Source organism: Oncorhynchus clarkii, chromosome 30, assembly GCF_045791955.1.
Source record: "Oncorhynchus clarkii lewisi isolate Uvic-CL-2024 chromosome 30, UVic_Ocla_1.0, whole genome shotgun sequence".
NCBI classification, from domain to species: Eukaryota; Metazoa; Chordata; class Actinopteri; order Salmoniformes; family Salmonidae; genus Oncorhynchus; species Oncorhynchus clarkii.
The window spans coordinates 8,684,157-8,706,616 of NC_092176.1; the positions used below are offsets into that span (position 1 = coordinate 8,684,157).

Below are 22,460 nucleotides of genomic sequence, written 5' to 3' on the forward strand. Positions count from 1 at the left end.
TCTTCCGAGCCCGTTCGGGAGTCACATCGATGAGACATCATAATCCCGAAATTGGGGAGAAAAAAAGGAGGTAATTATTATAATATAACAGTAATCAAATAAAACAAATAAAAATTGCAGGTGCAAAAAAACAAAAAAAACATCTGTTCCCATTGCATGGACTTAGTATATCAAGGGCGGGAGAGAGCTTAGCGTTTTGCACCAAATCCAGTCAGTCACAATAAAAGCCATCAAAGGGATCCCTTGCTGACCAACCGTCCGGTCACTTCAGAGCTGGAAGACCAGCTATAGACGCCAACATATCCTGGTTGTTGGACTGAAGACATCAAAGGGCTTAGGGGAAACCAGCTTGTATCTGGGTCACAGTGATGGAGGGAGGCCTGATTGAGAAAGCTGGGTCCTGCTGGTAGAGGATCTGGGACTGTATTCATTAAGCGTCTGAGTAGGAGTGCTGATCTAGGATCGATTTGCCTTTTAGATCATAATAAATAAGATGTATATGCACAGGGGGGGGACCTGATCCTAGATCAGCACTCCTACCCTGATATGCTTTACAAATACGGGCCCTGGAGTAGGACGTTGTGTGCATGACCGTGTGTGTTGAGGTGCTGGTCATTATTCTGCGTGAGTCTGGAGGGCAGCGCTGGCCTGGCTGGTTCTTAGGGACTGCTCTCTCTCCCTCTTTCTCTGCTTGGTCTCTAGAACCTCTATTTGGAATGTGGCAAAACACTGCCAGACAAGCTGGGACAACAGTCACTGTCTGTCTGACTGTCTGCCCCAATGCCAGCGGTGGAGAGTAGGAGGGGGTTAGCCCAGGACACACAGCTTGACCCCGACACACTGACCTCATTCACCCAGCCTTGGGTTCAAAAGCCATGTGCTTTAAAAACAACCATCTAGTCGGCCTAAATGACAAAGCAGCATTAGCACATTAGTGCTCTCTCTCGCTCTCACACACGTTACGTTAGTCCATCATATCCCATGACAACTTCCACTTCTGAGTTCACAGTGAAGTTTTTGGGTGCCGGGCGAGTCCAATCCGAGATCCACAAACTTTATCGCAGGCAGGGCATGCGCAGTCCGTGTTGGCGAGGGCAGGTAATGGTTATGTCTCCTGAGCTGTTTTGACTGTTTCTTTGTGCTCCTCTCCTCCTCTGAACACCGCAGAGCTGCCGCCAGGTGGAACGGTGGGCAGCAGCATCCTCCAGGTCTGTGGGTTTGATGGTGCACTTCTTCAGCTGGTCCTTGTAGCGCTGCATCTGCCCCCCTACAGACCGCCGGCCGTACAGGATCTTCCGCAAACAAGCGCTCCACAAGACATTCTAATGACATGCCCAAGCCAGCAGTCGGTGTTTGAGTGACCGTGGCCTCCATACTTTTGCAGTTGGTTTAAGCCAGGTGATTCCCAGGATGCGCTGCAGGCATCTTATGTGGAATCGCTCGAGCCGCTTGTTGTGGCGACTAAGTGACTCAGACTTCACAGCTGTAAAGAAGAGTGGGGATGCAGACGGCTTGCTAGACAGCGACTTGTGTGGAGGTGGAGATCCCCGTTTTGGAAGACCCTGCATCTGATTTTCCCGAAGGCAGCTGATGCTTGATCCTGTTTAGAATAGAGGTCGACGCTGCTGCCCAGGTATTTGAATGACGGGACTATCTCCAGTGATTTGTGTTCACTGGTGAAGACAGGCATGGTGGGTGGAGAGCTAGCTCTGTCTTGGTGGTGTTGATACAATCCCATCCTGCTATAGACCCTCACAGCCGATACAAGGACGGACTGAAGGTCTTCCAGAGTGTGGGCCACAAGAGCTCTCTCACACACACACACACACACACACACCTCAACTATCAGACAGTCGTAGTTTGCTCATCCCTCTGCTGCTGTATGTTGTGGTAAGAATGGAGGGTCAGTCTCACACACACACACACACACACTTACTATCTTGCGGTCGTAGTTCTCTCCGCTACTGTAGGTGGTGGTTAGGGTGGAGGAGCACTCCTCCAGGTACCAGGGCTTGCGTCCGCTCTCGGCGGTGCTGGAGATAGAGATAGTGTAGATGCTGTTGGTGTAGCCGTCACAGGAGCAGTGGTCCCGGCTCCGCCCGCCGTTCCCTGATGCCCACACAAAGATGGAGCCACGCCCCTTCCTTCCCTGGCAGGAAATCAAACCATTGTCAATTAGATCAGAGGCGGGATTTCCTGCCCGTGGGAACAACGGTTCTTCCGCCCATTGATGCTGTAATGGTAATAGCAGGTGCACACAGCAGTGGCAGGGGAATGAGCACATTAATTACATTAGCCCAAATTACTTAATGGAGCAGCACTATCACACAGCTTCAGTAAACAGAGATATTTACATAGAAATACAATTACTTGAGCGGGCATCCCCAATCAAATAAAGTCAATGATGCCAAAATGCCAAAATGCCAAAATTCTATTTATATGGGGTTTTTATTGGTGTATGATTGGCAGAGAAACTGGAGGGAGCCTACTGCTCTGCGAGCTCTGACTGTCACTCAAACACATCCACACACACAGAGGGGATAAAAGGTGGAGGAAAGCACTTCACAGGCCTCTGTCAGCCTGTGATAAGAGATAGAAGCCCCTCTGAGTGAAGAGAGAATCAGACAGAACGAAATGCTGATGGAAAACTGGGACCAGCTTTGAAGAGAGGGAGGGTGGGAGGGAGGGAGGGTGGGAGGGAGGGAGGGAGGGAGGGAGGGAGGGGAAAAAAGGAGAGAGCGAGAAAGAGAAGCTGTGCGAGAAAGGAGGGGAGAGATACAGAGGGTGTGTGACAAAGAGAGCGAGAGAGTGAAAGAGCAGGTAGGGAGATGATGACTTATTGAAGCAAGAGGGAGACCGACAAAGACAGAACAAAAAAATAAAAAGACAACCAAAAAACGTGGGGGCTGGGTCTGGAGGACCTGCACCCTAACCTAACAACAGCAACACACACCTCTCCCTAACCGGTCAGTAATATCTCAAACATACGGGGGCTAACATTTTCTCCACCCTTCCAATTGGTTACACAGTCTCCCTGCTCACTAGCCTGTCACATCCCCTTTTCTGTAGGCCAACCTGCCACGGTGCTGCCACACACACACCTCCAACCATCTGTCATAATAGTCCAATAGACTTTGTAGCTTCCACGCACAACAAAGACATACACTGAGAATACAAAACATTAAGAACGCCTGCTCTTTCCATGACTTAAACTGACCAGGTGAGTGCTATGATCTCTTTACATTTATTACATTTTAACAGACGCTCTTATCCAGAGCGATTTACAGGATCAATTAGGGTTTAAGTGCCTTGCTCAAGGGCACAGACAGATTTTTCCAGTCGGCTCTGGGATTCAAACCAGCGACCTTTCGGTCATCGGCCCAACACTCTTAACCGCTAGGCTACCTGCCGCCCTTATTGATGTCACTTTGTTAAATCCACTTCAAATCAGTGTAGATGAAAGGGAGGAGACAGAGTAAAGAAAGATTTTTAAGCCTTGAGACAATTGAAACATGGATTGTGTATGTGTGCCATTCAGAGGGTGACTGGGCTAGATACAAAATGTAAGTGCCTTTGAGCGGGGGTATGGTAGTAGGTGCCAGGCACACCGGTTTGAGTGTCAAGAACCGCTGGGTTTTTCCACACTTCAACAGTTTCCCCCTGTGTATCAAGAATGGTCCCTCACCCAAAGGACATCCAGCCAACTTGACAACTATAGGAAAGCATTGGACTCAATATGGGCCAGCATCCCTGTGGAACGCTTTCGTCACCTTGTCCCCGACGAATCGACGCTGTTCTGAGGGCAAAGGGGGTGTTCCTAATGTTTTGAATACTCAGTGAACGTAACCCACCACCAAAATCTAACCATCGTTTGACTTTCTCTAGAATCAAAATGTAAGCAGCACGTCTGACTCCGCATGGAGAGGGCACTCTGACATCATCACAAGCGACCTTGTGAAGTCAACTCCCCTCCACTTAACCCCTGGGCTAAGCTCTTCCTTTGAGCCACCTCCACAAAAACACTCATGAATATGGATACAGCACATGAATACGCTAATCAGACCAAGCGCTTTAATACAAATGTCGAGAAGTGCCCCCGAGGCATTGATTACTCTGGCCGCCGAGTTACAGCGTGCGTTTGTCCAAGTCAATGTGTATTCTTTGCACCAGTCTTCTTCTGAGAGCAAATTGGTGTTTTGATCATGGGTATAAGTGTGTATACTTAATGTGCATGTCTACTGTGTGTGTGAGATGCACCATGCGGATGCCGTTCTCGAAGGCCTGCCTTGCCAGCGAGGCGGGGCCGTCCACGGTCTTGCCGTCGTCATCAGGACCCCAACTGGCGCTGTAGATGTCAATGTGCTGCGGCTGCAGACTCAGAGACTTGGCCTCCACCATGTCTGTCACATCACCGTCCAGCATCCGCACCCCTGACACACACAAAATGAAAAAACAGTACATTTGGCGCACACAGTTTACATCACACACTCAAGCACAGATACATAGCGTAAACCCAATGCTCACCCCCTATCCGTGCGTTGTAGGCTATTCCCACAGTGCAATGGGAGTTGTTAGCAGATGCAGCAACTTCTCCAGCACAGCGTGTTCCATGCCTGGAGAGAGAGCAGGGACACTTTACTTTACGCACATAAACACAGAAACACATTTCCACACTCCCACAAGCGCACATTTATAAAACTCACACAAATATGTAAACAGATACACTGAAGAACGCACAAACAGTCGGGATAGCATCGGACACCCTGCACGTTCCCGGTAAAAGACGCATGGCTAGAGAACTAAGTGGAGTTAGACTTAGTTCAAACTACGGCCTGGAGGAACAGGCCTACTCATGGCCAGTAGCAGGGGCTGAGTCTTGTCCAGAAGGGCATGCAATGGAAAGCGTATTATAGTCAGTTTTCCTCAGTTTGGTGCGTAACGAACATGGCCCTGCTGTCAGAGGCAGCAGCAGCTGCACTGGGTTACATACAGCCCTCAAATATTTTCACAATGTGAACGAGACAAATGTTTTGCATGTCCCCGAGCCCTCAACAAACAAGGGTAACATTCCGCCACAGGCTGTAAGCGACAATCGGCCAGGGTCAGTGACCAGAGCAAACAAACAAGAGTGTATTTTAGGAGGAGGAAGAGGCAAACTCTCTCGCTTGGCACGACCAGCCCTCATGCCGAGAACATCTGGATCGAGCGGCCCAGAGTCGCCACTGACTGCTGTCATGGCAACCCCAGCATCTAACCCGTGGCAGGCAGACGCACACCCTCGCTAGCTTATGGTTTCCACTGTACTGTATTCCATCACCTGGCTAGAACCTCCCTCCACAACACAGCTCTTCCCCTATAGCAGACAAATAGTAGGGAACATTCAAATCCTTCAGCTCCGTTTGGCATCCCACGGCTCCATGTTCTGCCTGTTGCCTGCGTCTCCTCTGCGTACGTGCGTGGAGTGTGTGCTCGTGTCGTCTGCTCTCAGCCCATCTCTGTTCCATGCCTGCTCCGCATCACTCTGAACCACACCGTCTGTAGGATGACTAAAGTTCAATGTGAATAACACACTGACTGGGTCAATCCTGAAGGTGATTCCTTGGTTCAGCCCACAGAAGTGGACTTCTACATTATAGCAGAAATTCTATCACATGGAAATGTTCAAACTCAGTAGCGGATACGTTCCTCACACAGGAAATAAGCGGAAAGAACAGCTTGTTCTCCTCTGGAGAAAAAAAATACACACACACACACACACACACACACACACAAAGGTAACACACCACACAGCGGATGCAAGTTTAGTGTCCGTTTACTTTGAACATCTGTGAAACTGCTGGTTTAAAAGAAAGGGATGGTAGGGTGGACTGTAACCAATCCATTCTGGTCTCTTTGGTTGGTCTGGATCAGAAGTGGCGAGTCCTCGTTCTTCAAATCAGTACCATGTCATAAAATAAAGCTGGGGCAAATTGGAACTCCTACCACCACAATAGTGTACTCACAAACGTATCGGAGAGGGACGTCTGGAGTGCATCAGCAGATAGTGGGGAGCTTTCATAAAACCTCTTACAAAATGGTGTTCCCCTCCATGTTCCCCTCTATGTTCGTATGATATCGGAGACAGGACAAATTGGGACAGTGCAAAGATACAGAATCTGTCTGAAAAGCGTGTAGTGTGTAAGCTTTAGGTAGCAGGTACACACTAACGGCTGTGTTCCAGTATCCCCTCGAGCAGCATACTGCCTAGAATAAAGCAATGAGTTGGGCCCTGCATTCTAAGCGGTATGCTAGTATGGACATTGGAACGTACCCATTATTGTGACAGACTTCTCAACAAACCCCAGTCAGAGGGGGACAGAGAGAGCGAGGGAGTGAGCCATTGCAGGCCCTGATCTGTCTAGAAAGCAGTGGGCTATTAAACCTCCTGTCTCTTTAAGAAAACAATCTACAACAGAGCACTGAGGGTTTGCCAAGGCATTTTGGCTAGAGGGTCCAAAAACACTCTGACAGCCAAACTGGCGCAGGACACAGGGCTCCCAGGCAGAGGAGAGTTCTCCACACACACCATAAACACACCACTACAGAACTATACAGATAGCGAGCGCACACACACACACACACAGTGGAGAGCGATGCTGTGACACGGTATCTTACTTGTTCTCGTTGCTGGCATCGTAACGGGGCATGGGGTCCATGTCATTCCCGTTGACATCATAACTGGCCTGATTGTCCTGGAAACAGAGGAAATACCTTCACCATCATGGTGTTCTTATGGCCGAGCAGCAGAAATCAGCCAATGGCTGAATATGCAAAACGCACACACCCCATTCCAAACCCCCCCCACACACCCTATTCCAAAACCCCCACCCCATTCCAACCCCCCCCCCCCCCCCCCACACACACATACACCCCCCATTCCAAAATCCCCCCACACACCCCATTCCAAAACCCCCATCCCATTCCAAACCCCATTCCAAAACCCCCACGCACACACCCCCCATTCCAAAACCCCCACGCACACACCCCCATTCCAAAACCCCCACACACACACCCCCATTCCAAAACCCCCACACACACACCCCCCATTCCAAAACCCCCACACACACACCCCCCATTCCAAAACCCCCACGCACACACCCCCATTCCAAAACCCCCACGCACACACCCCCATTCCAAAACCCCCACACACACACCCCCCATTCCAAAACCCCCACACACACACCCCCCATTCCAAAACCCCCACACACACACCCCCCATTCCAAAACCCCCACACACACACACCCATTCCAAAAACCCCACCCCATTCCAAACCCCCCCACACACACCCCATTCCAAAAACCCCACCCCATTCCAAACCCCCCACACACACACCCCATTACAAAACCCCCAACCCATTCTAAAACCCCCACACACACACCCCATTCCAAAACCCCCACCCCATTCTAACACCCCCACACACACACCCCATTCCAAAACCCTCACACACACATACACTGAGTGTAAAAACATTAGGAACACCTTCACTACAAGGTGACGAAAGCATTCCACAGGGATGCTGGCCTGTGTTGACGCCAAAGCTTCCCACAGTCAAGTTGAATGGATGTCCTTTGGGTGGTGGACCATTCTTGAAACACTGGGAAATGTTGAGCGTGAAAATGCCAGCTGCGTTGCAGTTAACACGTCTTCTGAATGGCACACACACAATCCATGACTCAATTGTCTCGAGGCTTAAAAATGATTCTTTAACAGGTCTCCTCCCTTTTGTCTACACTGATTTGGATTTAACAGTTGAAATCAATAACGGATCATAGCTGTCACCTGGAATCACCTGGTCTATGTCTGGGAAAGAGCAGGCGCTCCTAATGTTCTGTACACTCGCTGTACATGCACCCACAAACATACAGTACACACTCACGTAGTTCTGAATGAGGTCGGGGTGGTTCCTCTCTATGCCGTCATCCAGGATGGTGACCACCACGTCTTTCCCGGTGTAGCCCCTCTTCCACGCCCCCACTATGTTCATGTCTGACTGGCAGTTATGGATGTCATCGTTACAGTGCTGGAACGCACACACACACACACACACACACGCACACGTCACTGGAATAGTGCTGAAACAAAACTAGCAACCCACTTATGTGGTCATTATAATTCTAGAACAAAGAGCCACATCTGTGTTGTGGCAACAGTGTGTCTCCGTGCTGTTGTGCTGCTTGTTGCTAATTGGCTATCTGCCAAACATTTAACGTTTTACTAGATAGATTTACCAACGTCTAACTTTTCTCCTCGCTCTACTTTTTTCATTCAACCTTTTTCACCCCGGAAAGCTTTACCTGGACATGGTTCGTCAGGACCTCCACCAGCCGAAGCTAAGTAGTAACATTAACATGATGCCTTCCAATTGCAGTTGCTGTACTCATAATCTACCGGTCGAAGGATCGCCTTACGGTGAGGATAGCCGTGTTGCAAGCACAGTTTCAGATGCAATCGTTGAGCAAGGGTCATTTCAGTGTAGGGAAGGATGAAACTGCGTCTGTGCCACCAGTAAGTACAGATAGTACAAATCCCCTCGCACGGTCCCCGCAGCCAGACAATTTTCTCACGGTTTCTGGAAGGAAATGCTGCCGGTATTCTCAACCGGTGTCGCTCATTCAGCCGACAGAATCTTTCAACCGGCCTCTCCTCCACCTGTTATGGGGTCTGAGCTGCCGAAGCATTCCACTATTAGCTCTGACAAATTGAAAACCCTAGTCATTGGCGACTCCATTACCCACAATATTAGACTAAAAAAGAATCATCTCTCGACGTAAAGGCAAATCTGAATATGGTGCTGCCTAAGGATAAAACTGGCGAGTATAGAGAGTATAGGGATATTGTTATCCATGTCAGCACCAACGATGTTAGGATGAAACAGTCAGAGGTCACCAAGCGCAACATAGCTTCAGCGTGTAAATTAGCTAGAAAGATGTGTCGGCATCAAGTCATTGTCTTTGGCTTCCTCCCAGTTAAGGGGGAGTGATGAGCTCTACAGCAGAGTCTCACAACTGGAATGCTGAGGAGTGACGGACTCCATCCTAGCTGGAGGGGTGCTCTTATCTATGACAATCTAGACAAGGCTCTAACTCCTCTAGCTCCACAATGAGATAGCCAGCCTGCCAGGTTAGTGGAGTCTGCCACTAGCACAGTCAGCTCAGCTATCCCCATTGAGACAGTGTCTGTGCCTCAATCTAGGTTGAGCAAAACAAAACATGGCAGTGTTCGCCTTAGCAATCTCTCTGGAATAAAGACCTCCTCCATTCCCGTCATCATTGAAAGAGATTGCGATATCTCACATCTTAAAATAGGGTTACTTAATGTTAGATCCCTCACTTCCAAGGCAGTTATAGTCAATTAACTAATTTGTAATCTTGATGTGATTGGCATGACTGAAACATGGCTCAAGAGTGACGAATTTACTGTGTTAAATGAAGTCTCTCCTCCTGGTTACACTAGTGACCATATCCCCGGCAAATCTCGCAACGGCAGAGGAGTTGCTAACATTTACGACAGCAAATTTCAACTTAAACAAAACATATTACTGCGTTTTTGTCTTTTGAGCTTCGAGTCATGAAATCTATGCAGCCAACTCAATCACTTCTTATAGATACTGTTTTACAGGCCTCCTGGGCCATACACAGCGTTCCTCAATGAGTTCCCTGAATTCCTATCGGACCTTGTAGTCATGCCAGATCATTTTCACATTTTTGGTGACCATAACATTCACATGGAAAAGTCCACAGACCCACTCTCAAAGGCTTTCGGAGCCATTATCAACTCAGTGGGGTTTGTCCAACATGTCTCCGGACCTATTCATTGCCATAGTCATACGTGCTATAAAATTCTCGGACAACCCAGAGATTCCCTTCCAGACTCCACCTACCCAAGGACGTTGGGGTAGACAAATCGGTTAACCACCTAACTGCATAATACCGTAGATGCAGTCGCACCCCTAAAAACAAAAAACATTTGTCACAAGAAACTAGCTCCCTGGTACACAGAAAATACCCAAGCCCTGAAGCAAGCTTCCAGAAAATTGGAACGGAAATGACGCTCCACCAAACAGGAAGTCTTCCAACTAGCTTGGAAAGACAGGACCGTGCAGTATCGAAGAGCCCTCACTGCTGCTCCATCATCCTATTTTTCCAACCTAATTGAGGAGAATAAGAACAATCCAACATTTATTTTTGATACTGTCCACATCTAACTAAAAAGCAGCATTAGACAAGAGAGGATGGCATTCACTTCAGCAGTAATACATTCATGAACCTCTTCAATGAAAAGTTCATGATCGTTAAAAAGCTCATTACGGACTCCTCTTTGAATCTGCGTATTTCTCCAAAGCTCAGTGGTCCTGAGTCTGCACAGAACTGCCAGGACCTAGGATCAATGGAGACAAGTTATTTCATCCTGTATCTCTTGACACATACATGAAAACAGTCATGGCCTCTAAACTCTCAAGCTGCATACTGGACCCTATTCCAACTAAAGTAATGAAGGAGCTATAACATTCACTTACAATCCTGTGTTACAATCCTCATATTTGATCATATTACTCCAGTGCTAGCCTCCCTACACTGGCTTCCTGTTAAGAGTAGGGCTGATTTCTAGGTTTGACTGCTAACCTACAAAGCACTACATGGGCTTGCTCCTACCCATCGCTCCGATTTGGTCCTGCCATACATACGTGTAGGTATGTATCTCAGAGCCTGGTTCCCCTCTAGGTTTCTGCATTGCTTGCCGTTTGGGGTTTTAGACTGAGTTTCTGTATGGCACTTTGTGACCCCTGCTGATGTAAACAGGGCCTTATAAATACATTTGATTGGTTGATTGATTCCATAGACATGGGCCCTGTTCGAATCCTTTGAAAATGCAACTTTCCCTCCGCCGTTCTTTGAAGTAGTTATTGATCTGACATTTTCTGGACTGGTGAAAGCTATGAACTGGAATTCTTGCTTTAACCTGTCCAATCATGCTAGATCAGTTATTAGTCCAAGGAGGAGAGGAAGGAATGGAAGCGTTTCAACCGTTTTTAAATAGGTCCAGAGATGGATGGAGAAAGTCAGTTGTAGACTAAAGTCCAGGTGAACAAACGTCAACAGACGTGAACATGGACAAAAGACTAGTAAATCTCATACCTAAACAGGGAACACTCATGACTGACTATAACCGATTATGAAACTGAACAGATAAGTGGAAGCTCTAAAGTCAAAGTACTGGCATTATCTTTGCCAAGTTAACCATTGACAGAACCCAGAAGAAGAGAAAAAGACCGGAGTGCTGACCAACTGCACAAAACGTAAGGGAGCCATGATTTGTACGTGGATGTGACTAGCAGCCACGAGTGAGTGAAGTATTCTGTCTGTGTAGAGCTGCATAGCTTGTGCAGTCCTAGACGGAGTCATCTCACACTGCTGTATGCATTTAAATCCTCTCTGTGTCATTAGAAAAGGTGTGAGAAGATGTCTAGACATTAGCCACGCTACACCCAAGATTCACTCTCACACACAGCCTGTGAAGCCTCCATTAAGTGGGTCAGGGTGATGGTGAGTCCGGTGACCCTTGACCCGGAGTCCTGGGGTTTGGCCTGATCTGCATACTCACGATGTACCACATACTGTTCCACTTGGCGTCGTTGAAGAAGATGGACTGGGCGGGGCTAGTCTGGGCGGGGCTGGAGAGAGGGCGAGGGGCCGCCTTGTAATCCCTCTTGATCCGCCTCTTCACCACCTGCTGCTGAATCCACTCCACCTAAAGAAGAGGGCATACCATTGGACAGTGAGTAAAAACAATATCAAACAACAAATCACTGAACAGGAACACGAAGGGATTACGGGCAAGCATGTTTTGAGTGGACAATGGGAGATGGAGGAATATGTGTGGAGAAATACATGAACAAAGTAAAACACTGGCAGACAGACAAGTGCGCACACACACACACACACACATCACAGGTCACATCAAATCTCTCAAATCTAGTGGATTTATTTCACAGAATTCCTTGGCTCATCTCAGAAGTTTGGGAGCATTGGGTAGGATTTTTTTTCTATTTCTAGAAGAAAATGGACAAGGAAATCTCAAACCTGGCCAGATTAGAGCCCTATACTTGATATGTAGCTACATAACTGACTGCTGCATCTCACCTTTGCACAATGGAAGTGAAGTAGACACTCATATCAGAGGGAAATATCTGTCAGTCTCTCCAGAGAGCGGAGGGGAAAAATAAAATAAAAATGGAGAAAAGTGAGCGATGGGGTAGACCAAGAAAAACACAGGCATAAAGACAGGGGGGGTGGGGGACACCTAGGATGTAGTTGTGAAGTCTAAAAAGGAAAGAAAAAATATATATACAAGTGTAACAGTGATGGCGGGGCGATCAGACTGGTGCGAAGACAGCAGGCACAAGTCTCTGCTCATTTTACTCTGTCATTAACATCAGGTTCAAAGTAACTGTTTCCACACCTCACTGAGCTCAGAACAGCAGAGCCATCAGTGTGTGTGTCTGTCTCTCCGTCTGCCTGCCTACGTCCGTGTGTTCGTGCATGACGAGTGGTAAGCCTTATGCAACGGTCCTCAGACAGTCACCTGGACAGGAGGTCTGACCCCAGCAGACATTCATCCATTAGCTCCGCCACTGACTTGAGAGTGCACTAAGAGGGAGAGGAACCGGATCTGAACTCTCCCTCTTCCTTCAGATGGTGAACTGGACTGGGGGCTTTTGAAATACGACTGCTTCTGCTTTGCCCCTTAAGGGTTTGCAGGTGGCTCTCTCTCTATCGCAGTCTCTGCCTCTCTCACTGACTGGGTCAGTAACCAAGGGCAACCAGGATCCAAAAGGGCCAGCCGTACAGCAGGAGTGCCAGTTGAAGTCAGAGGTTTGTAATGCATACTTCCTTCGTTTCTCGCTTCCTTGAAGGGATCACTGATCTGACATGAACGTATAGGTAGAAGTGATGAGGTCCTTGCCTATCCAAATCTGTTATAAATCAGTGATTACTTTGAGGAAGTCTCGTATTTCTCAGTTGTTAGAGCATGGCGCGTGCAATGCCAGGGTTGTGGGTTCGAAAATGCATCCACTCACTACTGTAAGTCGCTTTGGATAAGAGCGTCTGCTAAATAAAAGCTGATATTATATATATTTTTTTCAATGGGGTAAAAGGTCCCCAGGGTGAGGTCACACTCAAGGACCTCTTCTCCAAGCCACGGAGACATGCGTGCCAACAGGTAGACCACGCACACACACACACACACACACAAACAAGGCGTGCCTGCTACACCCATCGGACTCTCACACAAACACAGAGATGACTGGCATTACACAACTAAGCAGAACAATGTGATTAGTTAAATAACCGACTACACAGACTGAGTCCAGAGCACCCGTGATAGAGTCCTGCCCAAAATGAGACTGGCATCAGAATGATAGGACACTGATCCCTGAACAGACAGACTCCCAGCTCAGACTGCAGGGCCAGCTGACATCATTTACACATCTCCTTCCTGTCAACCCCTCACACAGAAGAGAAACCAAAGGAAGAAGACAGGCAAAGAGAACACTGCTCTCTCTCTCTCCCCCTCTGTGACGCCTGTCAATGCCAAACTGCCTCCTGCCCCGAGGGGAGTATTGTGGAATATGTTCAAAACGGCCAATGTTTCAAGCGAGTATAATACATCTCACGTTGAAGACAACTATGCTCAGTGGCGCTATGGTTGGTCGACTTTTGTGTAGCTCGGTGTGCTGAGCTACAATTGTGCCCTGGACTGTACGCATCATCAGGGCAAGACCAACGCCGGTGTTCTGAGACTTGTCAATAATGCAGGCGGGTGTCAATGACCCGTCTGGGGGGCCCACGAACACTGAGGCGGCGACGGTGACAGGCTTACCTTGGGCTCCATCGAGATGAAGCTGTGGCCACCGCGACTGGACAGCGTCGACCTTTTGATGGTCCTGCTGTGAAAGAAGTGATAGTGGTCCTTCAGGTCGCCAATCTGCCGAGGAAAACACAAGCCATCAGTCTACAGTAAACACACTGGTTGCATCCGAACTGGTGTGAATTAGGTTGGAATTTCAGATGCGTTCACGGGTTATGTGCCAAAAAGACATCAGGAGGTGGCATCATGAATGTAAATGAGACAGAAATATCAAACATTTATTTATTTGTCCCTTAAGTCAAAAACGGCAACCGAGTTTGACGGGAAACACAAACCTCCTAAACAAGACAGACAGAGACAAAGTCTGTGTTTTTACTGATCATTTTGTTTAGGAATTATTAAGTGATTAAAAACGCATCACTCTGTTACCAAATCCAAAAATCTGTAACAGGATGACTGCAATTGAATTGGCCACAATGTGAAATCATAGTCAGTAGAGAACAGTAAAGTATTGTTAAATACAGCACAGTAGAGTTTAGTAAAGTAGAGTACAGTATGATGTAATATACTCTACCGGACTGGGCTGTCCAAACATGTGAAACATAGACGTCTACAATTGGTACAGATTTGGTCCGGTCTGGACCAAACAAATTTGGTCTTGCTTGGGGGCGGAGCTTGATAGAATATAGCCAACTGCAATGGAGGGTGTTTTGTGTACCTCTTCAGACACATCACCATGAAGAGAATGACATTCATATGCATTTCTGTTTAATGCAGATCAAGGACCCATGATGCAATTCTGTTACCAGGTGTTGATCCACTTCGCTTACTGTAGTTCAATACCCCAAAATAGATTTTTCAAACTCAAGGTATCATCGCTGACACCCCATTCTTTCAGCAGACATCTTTGAAACGTAATTTTGTAGTAGATATTTAAAAGTTTTTCAGAAAACGTGTTCACAAAATACTGAGGGAGATTTTTACTGTCATTCTGTTTCCGAACTTGACATCGGCACTGTTCCTAATGTAAATGTGTTTTAGTAAAATGCTCTGTGGCAATTGTTAAAAGTAGACTTCTGCATATACACAGAATATACCAAACATTAAGAACACCTTCCTAATATTGAGTTATACCAACACTTTTGCCCTCAGAACAGCCTCAAATCGTCAGGGCATGGACTCTACAAGGTGTTGAAAGCATTCCACAGGGATGCTGGCCGATATTGAGTCCAATGCTTCCCACAGTTGAGTCAAGTTGGCTGGATGTCCTTTGGGTGGTGGACCACTCGATACACACAGCAGCGTTGCAGTTCTTTACACAAACCGATGCGCCTGGCACCTACTACCATACCCTGTACAAAGGCACTTCAATCTTTTGTCTTGCCCAAAACACTCAAATACAACCCATGTCTCAAATGGCTCAAGGTTTAAAAATCCTTCTTTAACATGTCTCCTCCCATTCATCTACACTGATTGAAGTGGATTTAACAGGTCACATCCTCAATGGATCATAGCTTTCACCTGGATTCACCTGGTCAGCCCATGTCATGGAAAGAGCAGTGTAGTTGTATGGTTTGTTAAACAATCATTTTTGCTTGGCATACATTTGAAAGTGAAAACAAAAAAAAAAGGTAACTTTTACAAAGTGTTACAGTGGAATTTCTCATAGACCCAGAGGTCAGGCTTTGACCGCGTCACTGTCAGAACGTGGAAGACACAAGGCAACAGCAGGTAGCATACAGTGCATCCGGAAAGTAGTCAGACCGCTTGACTTTCCCCACATTGTTACATTAAAGCCTTATTCTAAAATGGATTCAATTGTTTATTTTTCCCCTCATCGACCTACACACAATATCCCAGAATGACAAAGCAAAAACTGTTTAGCATTTTTTTGTCAAATTCATCAAATAAAAATACCTGTACCCATTGCAATTCTCGTAAAGGAGAGGGGGAGGGGGGGGGGGGTAAATTGCCACTATATAACTAGGGAGAAAGGGTGGCGGGGGTTTGAGAGCTGGATGACCCTACTGGTCTACGATACTCCTTTTCAACCTGTCAGAATACATAGTATGGCTTTCATCGTGGATAGAGCACGCGCTGACGCTGACCAGCTGGTAAGTGTCTTCACTGACATTTTCAACCTATCCCTGACCCAGTCTGTAATATCATTATGTTTCAAGCAGACCAGCATAGTCCCTTTGCCCAAGAACGCCAAGGCGACCTGTATAAATGACTATCACATCTGTAACCTGCACATCTGCACATCAGTAGCACATCTGTAACCATGAAATGCTTTGAAAGGCTGGTCATGGCTCACAACAGCATCATCCCAGACACCCTGGACCCACCCCGATTCGCATACGACCCCTCAGGGGTGCTTGCTTAGTCCTCTCCTTTACTCCCTGTCCACCCACGGCTGCACGGCCGTGCACGACTCCAACAGCCTCGTTAAGTTCGCAGATGACACAACGGTGGTAGGCCTGATCACTGATGACACAGCCTATAGGGAGGTCAGAGACCTGGCAGAGTGGTGCCAGGACAACAACCTCTCCCTCAACATCAGCAAGACAAAGGAGCTGATGGTGGACTACAGGAAACGGAGAGCAGAGCACACCCCCATTCACATGGACGGGGCTATAGCGGAGCGGGTTGAGAGCTTCCAGTTCCTCAGTGTTCCACGTCACTAAGGATCTATCATGGTCTAAAACACACCAACAGAGTGGTGAAGGCACAGCAACACCTCTTCCCCCTCGGGAGGCTGAAAAGGCTTGGCATGGGCCCTCAGATCCTGAAATTTCTACAGCTGCACCATCGAGAGCATCTTGACTGGCTTGGTATGGCAACTGCTTGGCATCCGACCGACCGCAAGGCACTAAAGTGGGTAGTGCGTACAGCCGGGCTCTCTGCCACCCAGGAACTCTATACCAGGCGATGTACTGATGATAAGGTTTACTATCTGTCAGTTTTATTCCTAGTTATATTTACATACACAACATGACCATAAGTATACGGACACATGCTCGTTGAACATGTCATTCCAAAAACATGGGCATTAATATGGAGTAGGTTCCTGCCCTTACTGCGATAACAGCCTCCACTCTTCTGGGAAGGCTTTCTACTAGATGTTGGAACATTGCTGCTGGGACTTGCTTCCATTCAGCCATAAGAGCATTAGTGAGATCGGGCATTGATGTTGGGCGATTAGGCCTGGCTCGCAGTCAGCGTTCCAATTCATCCCAAAGGTGTTCGATGGGGTTGAGGTCAGGGCTCTTTGCAGACCAGTCAAGTTCTTTCACACCAATCTCACCATCCATTTCAGTATGGACCTCGCTTTGTGCACGGGGCATTGACATGCTGAAACAGGAAAGAGCCTTCCCCAAACTGTTGCCACAAAGTTGGAAGCACAGAATAATCTAGAATGTGCTGTAGCCTTAATATTTCCCTTCACTGGAACTAAGTGGCCTAGCCCGAACCAGACCCAGAGCATTATTCCTCCTCCACCAACCTTTACAGTTGCCCCTATGCATTGGGGCAGGTAGAGTTCTCCTGGCATCCGCCAAACCCAGATTCGTCCATCGGACTGCCAGATGAGGAAGTGTTGATTCATCACTCCAGAGAACACGTTTCCACCGCTCCAGAGTCCAATGGCGGCGAGCTTTACACCACTCCAGCTGATGCTTGGCATTGTGCATGGTGATGTTAGGCTTGTGTGCGGCTGCTTGGTCATGGAAACCCATTTCATTAAGCTCCCGACAAACAGTTATTGCTCTGACGTTGCTTCCATAGTGTTGCAACTGAGGACAGACACACGGTTGGACAGGAGGCATCCTATGACGGTGCCACGTTGAAAGTCACTGAGCTCTTCAGTACACAGACCATTCTACTGCCAATGATTGTCTATGGAGTGTGCATGGCTGTGTGCTAGATTTTATACACCTATCAGCAACGGGTTTGGCTGAAATAGCAGAATACACTCATGTGAAGGACTGTCCACATACTTTTGGTCATGTAGTATATCTACCTATCTCGTATCCCTGCACATCAACTCAGTACGGGTACCTAGTGTATAGCGAAGTTATCGTTACTCATTGCGTATCTATTACGAAGCGTTTAACATTTTCTTGTTTATCCCGATTTTCTTTCTCTCTGCATTGTTGGGAAGGGCCATAAGCATTTCACTGCTAGTCCACACATGTTGTTTACGAAGCATGTGACGAATACAATTCCAAACATTTGATTTGAAATGTGATTTTATCAGGCAGACCCTTTTTACTTTGAACCATGAAATACTCGGCAGTAACTGTTGCGTGTGGGGGGAGGCACCTGTTATTCCACCGCTGTGGAGCCTAATGACTACACTCCCCCTTCATTCAGTCATTGTCTGTCCCGGTTGTGATAGGCTGATCCCCGCCACACACAACCACAACCACACACCAGATACTATCCGGGGTTCAAGTTTCAAGTTTTAATCAAGGCACATAAGAATGAAGGTAGCGCGTTCGGACTGGCCCTGTGGGAGGACTCTCCACTGTGTCCCCGGGCCCGGTGGCTAACCTTGACAATTGAACTTCAATCCGAGTGACGAAACACCACGGTTCAATATCAATATCAAAATACGTTTCATTTATCAAACAAAAACACTAGTGCAGGATTTGATTTTGAAAGTCATTTTGAAAGTTATTTGAAAAATATATACAACTTTTTGAGAAGAACCACAAACATACCTGTCCCATATTCTTATAGCCATATTTGCCCGCTATCCGATCAGCGATGTCGTGTCCCCCGTTTATCCTTACAGCCCAATGGTTGGTGTAAATCCGAGCTTTGCACCGGACAGACGTAAAACCGAGCAAGAGCGCCAGGATGCACATCAAGACTATTCTCAAAGCGGCGTTCCAAACCATCTTCCACTACTTTCCCCCCCAGAGCCACCCGTGTGTCCTCCTTCCGACTAGGCAAACAACCAAACTTATCTTCTCGCCGCAGGCAGTGCAAGCAAGATTATCGTATAACTGTTCGCTCCACATAGACTACACGCAAGGAAAGAAAAAAACGGAAACCGAAAATGCCTCAAAAGCCCGTTAGACGGTCCTGTTCTGAGTTCTCCGCGTGCATGGAGAGTTCGAAGTTTGCGTATTTCTCCGTAGCAGCAGTGAGGATAATATGGCTGAATCTATGGTCTGAATACAGTGCCCTTGGTTAATTCCTTTCACCCAGACCTCGGATGTTGGTTCTCATTCTCCCTTTACAGTGGCGAAAAAAAACGAGCGACACTCTGAAGAGTAAGAACGGCTAATGCTGCGTTCGTAACCAAGTGGGAGATGGAAATGTACCAATTGAAATCGTAAAAACCAGTTGGATACTTTCATGTGTTTTGAACTCGTTGAGAAACGCCGATGGGCTATGGCCAGCAAACTGCGTCAACTATGAACTAAAAGTACAATTACCATGCTTATATACAGTGCTCTGGGTAGTAACACATTATATAGTTAACAAACCATATTACTAGATTGCTTTGTATAAATAATGTTTTGTTACGTTTAACTGCCGAAAATGCTGTTATCGAGGTCATTTCCTTAGTAGGTGAGGTCAGCATGTGTGGGAGAAGTCTGAGCTCAGGGATGATATACGAGTTTCCCCACTAGTAATAACCAATTGGAGGGCCGTTCAAATGAACGTATTCGAGTCATATGTTGTAAATCCCACTTTCCACTTGGTTACAAATGCAGCATAACCCTTGGTGCTACCAGAGCTCTGCTGGGTCTTAAAGGCACACCCAATTAGATCTCAAGATGGTCTATCAGATACTGTATCTATGACTGAGAGACAGTATTTGCCTGTTTGAATGGGCCCTCTAAAGGCTGTTGTTATTTGCTAAATGCTTGATATGTCAGAATATTGCAGGCGGGTTTAGTGTGATTTGGAACAATGTGACAGACTTTGTTACTTTGTAGGCCTAACTATTTAAATTGTTACAAATGATTTCTGCGCACAAAATAGGGAAAACAACATTTTACGCACTGGGCTGGGATTATTAGGCCTATAGCTTAAAAGACAAGATGGAAATGGTGAAAATCCCCAGTGTAGATTGTTATCATGAATATCCCAAGCAAGTAATAACTAATTATTGCTGCCACCTCTCTCATCAGTGTTCCGCTTTGTTAAAGATGTTGCACAGTAGACTACAATCCACCAACATTTGTCATGGTACTAGGCTAATGGTGTCATTATTGAGGTTGGCGTTATTTGTAGGCCAATTTGAGGCCTACTGATTGCTAGGTTTTTTGTTTTCATAGCAGTGGCTTGGAGTAACTCCGCAGCAAGCCAGGGACAGTGCACACAGAAAATCTGTGTTCCGCCTCAAACACAAGTAGCAAATCAGCATAATTGCTCTAATTGCGGCCAATTTCTTGGTGAATGGACCCCGCTGTCAAATCTAACAACAAGCGGGGGACAAGAATATCTCACGGTCCTCCAAAATGAGATGAAAGGAACCAAAAACACCCCATGACCACGAGCATTCAGTGCAGAGACGGACTTGTAATCTAAAGCATTGAAAGGAGAAAAAACAAGCAATGATTTGAGAACGAAATCAACTACCCAGCTCACGACCCCCCCCCCCCCCCCCCACCCATTCTCTGTGCGGCCTCACTGCTGTGGGGCCAAATCCAGCCCCCTATTTGGGAATGAACCGTGTGAACCCCACAAAACATCTTTGTCGACAGCATCTGAGAGAGCAGTAGCGAGTGACAACAAACATCGGCATTCCTGCGTACATTCCTGCTCGAGTTCATTGAAATGTTCAAGCTCGAGCCTACGTCCACCATTGAGACGCCACTATTAGCCTATTTTGAACCATTGTGTGACACGGTACTAGTTGAGCTGGATAGAAACATGAAGTATGAGGCAAGGGAGTTATAACAGCCTATATAACCTAAATATATTATCTTCACATAAGGGAGGCTTGGGGGTCTTTAGTTGGGGCCCATTATTTGGCTTTCCCTGTCGGGAATAGGCCTCCTCAGCTTTATCCACCTGTACAATTGTGAAGATTTTTTTTTAAAGTGCCACCTCAAAAATACAAAGGCGGGTGAGGGCCAATCGTATTGCTATGCAGGGGCTATCTATTGCACAACAGATCAAACATTGGTCCTCCTACTACAGCAGCATACAGGGCCAGAGTGAGTCATTCCTGAGAGGCAGTAGCCTCGTATTACCATGACTTTCTGTTTCGCTACACAGATTCAGTGATTGATTGGTGACGTGAAACGAGAGTGCAGCAGTGAGGTTGGTAGTGGATCAGACTAGAGAAGCAGAGTTCTGCTGGAAACCAGAAGCATGAGTTAATTACCAAGTGGCCAAGATTATACACATTCATAATGACCAAGACAAATCAGGGATGGAGATAGCGTTTTAATAGAAAGGACTATTAAAACGGTCCGTCTCACGCTACCTCTCTCTCTCCATCCGGACCTTTCTTTCTTCTTTCCTCTTGCTTGCACTCTCCTTCCCCACTCTCTCTCTCTCTGGGTTGGCTTCCAGAAAGCGAGATTTGACTTTGACCTCTGACCCAAGAGCTGTGTAGACTTCTGTAGTTGAGCACAATGGAACCAGCCACTCACCCTCCCTCGCCCTGTCTCGGAATACGGAGCTCTACATTGTGGGCCACAAGATTCTTCTTTGTTTTGTTGAAATATAATATATACAGTGGGGCAAAAAAGTATTTAGTCAGCCACAAATTGTGCATGTTCTCCCACTTAAAAAGATGAGAGAGGCCTGTAATTTTCATCATAGGTACACTTCAACTATGACAGACAAAATGAGAAAGAAAATCCAGAAAAACACATTGTAGGATTTTTTATGAATTTATTTGCAAATTATGGTGGAAAATAAGTATTTGGTCACCTACAAACAAGCAAGATTTCTGGCTCTCACAGACCTGTAACTTATTTAAGAGGCTCCTCAGTCCTCCACTCGTTACCTGTATTAATGGCACCTGTTTGAACTTGTTATCAGTATAAATGACACCTGTCCACAACCTCAAACAGTCACACTCCAAACTCCACTATGGCCAAGACCAAGGGACACCAGCTGTCAAAGGACACCAGAAACAAAATTGTAGACCTGCACCAGGCTGGGAAGACTGAATCTGCAATAGGTAAGCAACTTGGTTTGACGAAATCAACTGTGGGAGCAATTATTAGGAAATGGAAGACATACAAGACCACTGATAATCTCCCTCGATCTGGGGATCCACGCAAGATCTCACCCTGTGGGGTCAAAATGATCACAAGAACGGTGAGCAAAAATCCCAGAACCACATGGGGGGACCTAGTGAATGACCTGCAGAGAGCTCAAATCAAATCAAATTTTATTTGTCACATACACATGGTTAGCAGATGTTAATGCGAGTGTAGCGAAATGCTTGTGCTTCTAGTTCCGACAATGCAGTAATAACCAACAAGTAATCTAACTAACAATACCAAAACTACTGTCTTATACACAGTGTAAGGGGATAAAGAATATGTACATAAGGATATATGAATGAGTG

The 22,460-nt window shown here is 46.8% G+C and overlaps 1 protein-coding gene across 1 annotated transcript in view; it reads right to left on the reverse strand.

The window, feature by feature from the left end:
• Positions 1 to 19,207, reverse strand: part of LOC139390003 (proprotein convertase subtilisin/kexin type 5-like) — a 39,958-nt gene extending 20,751 nt beyond the window's left edge. Inside the window, exons 1-8 of the mRNA XM_071137088.1 lie at positions 18,634 to 19,207; positions 13,922 to 14,026; positions 11,642 to 11,788; positions 7,917 to 8,060; positions 6,655 to 6,731; positions 4,525 to 4,613; positions 4,258 to 4,430; positions 1,937 to 2,149 (exon numbers count right to left, since the gene is read on the reverse strand). Coding sequence (XP_070993189.1) covers positions 1,937 to 2,149; positions 4,258 to 4,430; positions 4,525 to 4,613; positions 6,655 to 6,731; positions 7,917 to 8,060; positions 11,642 to 11,788; positions 13,922 to 14,026; positions 18,634 to 18,813 — 1,128 coding nt within the window. The 5' untranslated portion in view covers positions 18,814 to 19,207. The remainder of the gene's footprint in view (positions 1 to 1,936; positions 2,150 to 4,257; positions 4,431 to 4,524; positions 4,614 to 6,654; positions 6,732 to 7,916; positions 8,061 to 11,641; positions 11,789 to 13,921; positions 14,027 to 18,633) is intronic.
• Between the last annotated feature and the right edge of the window lie 3,253 nt (positions 19,208 to 22,460).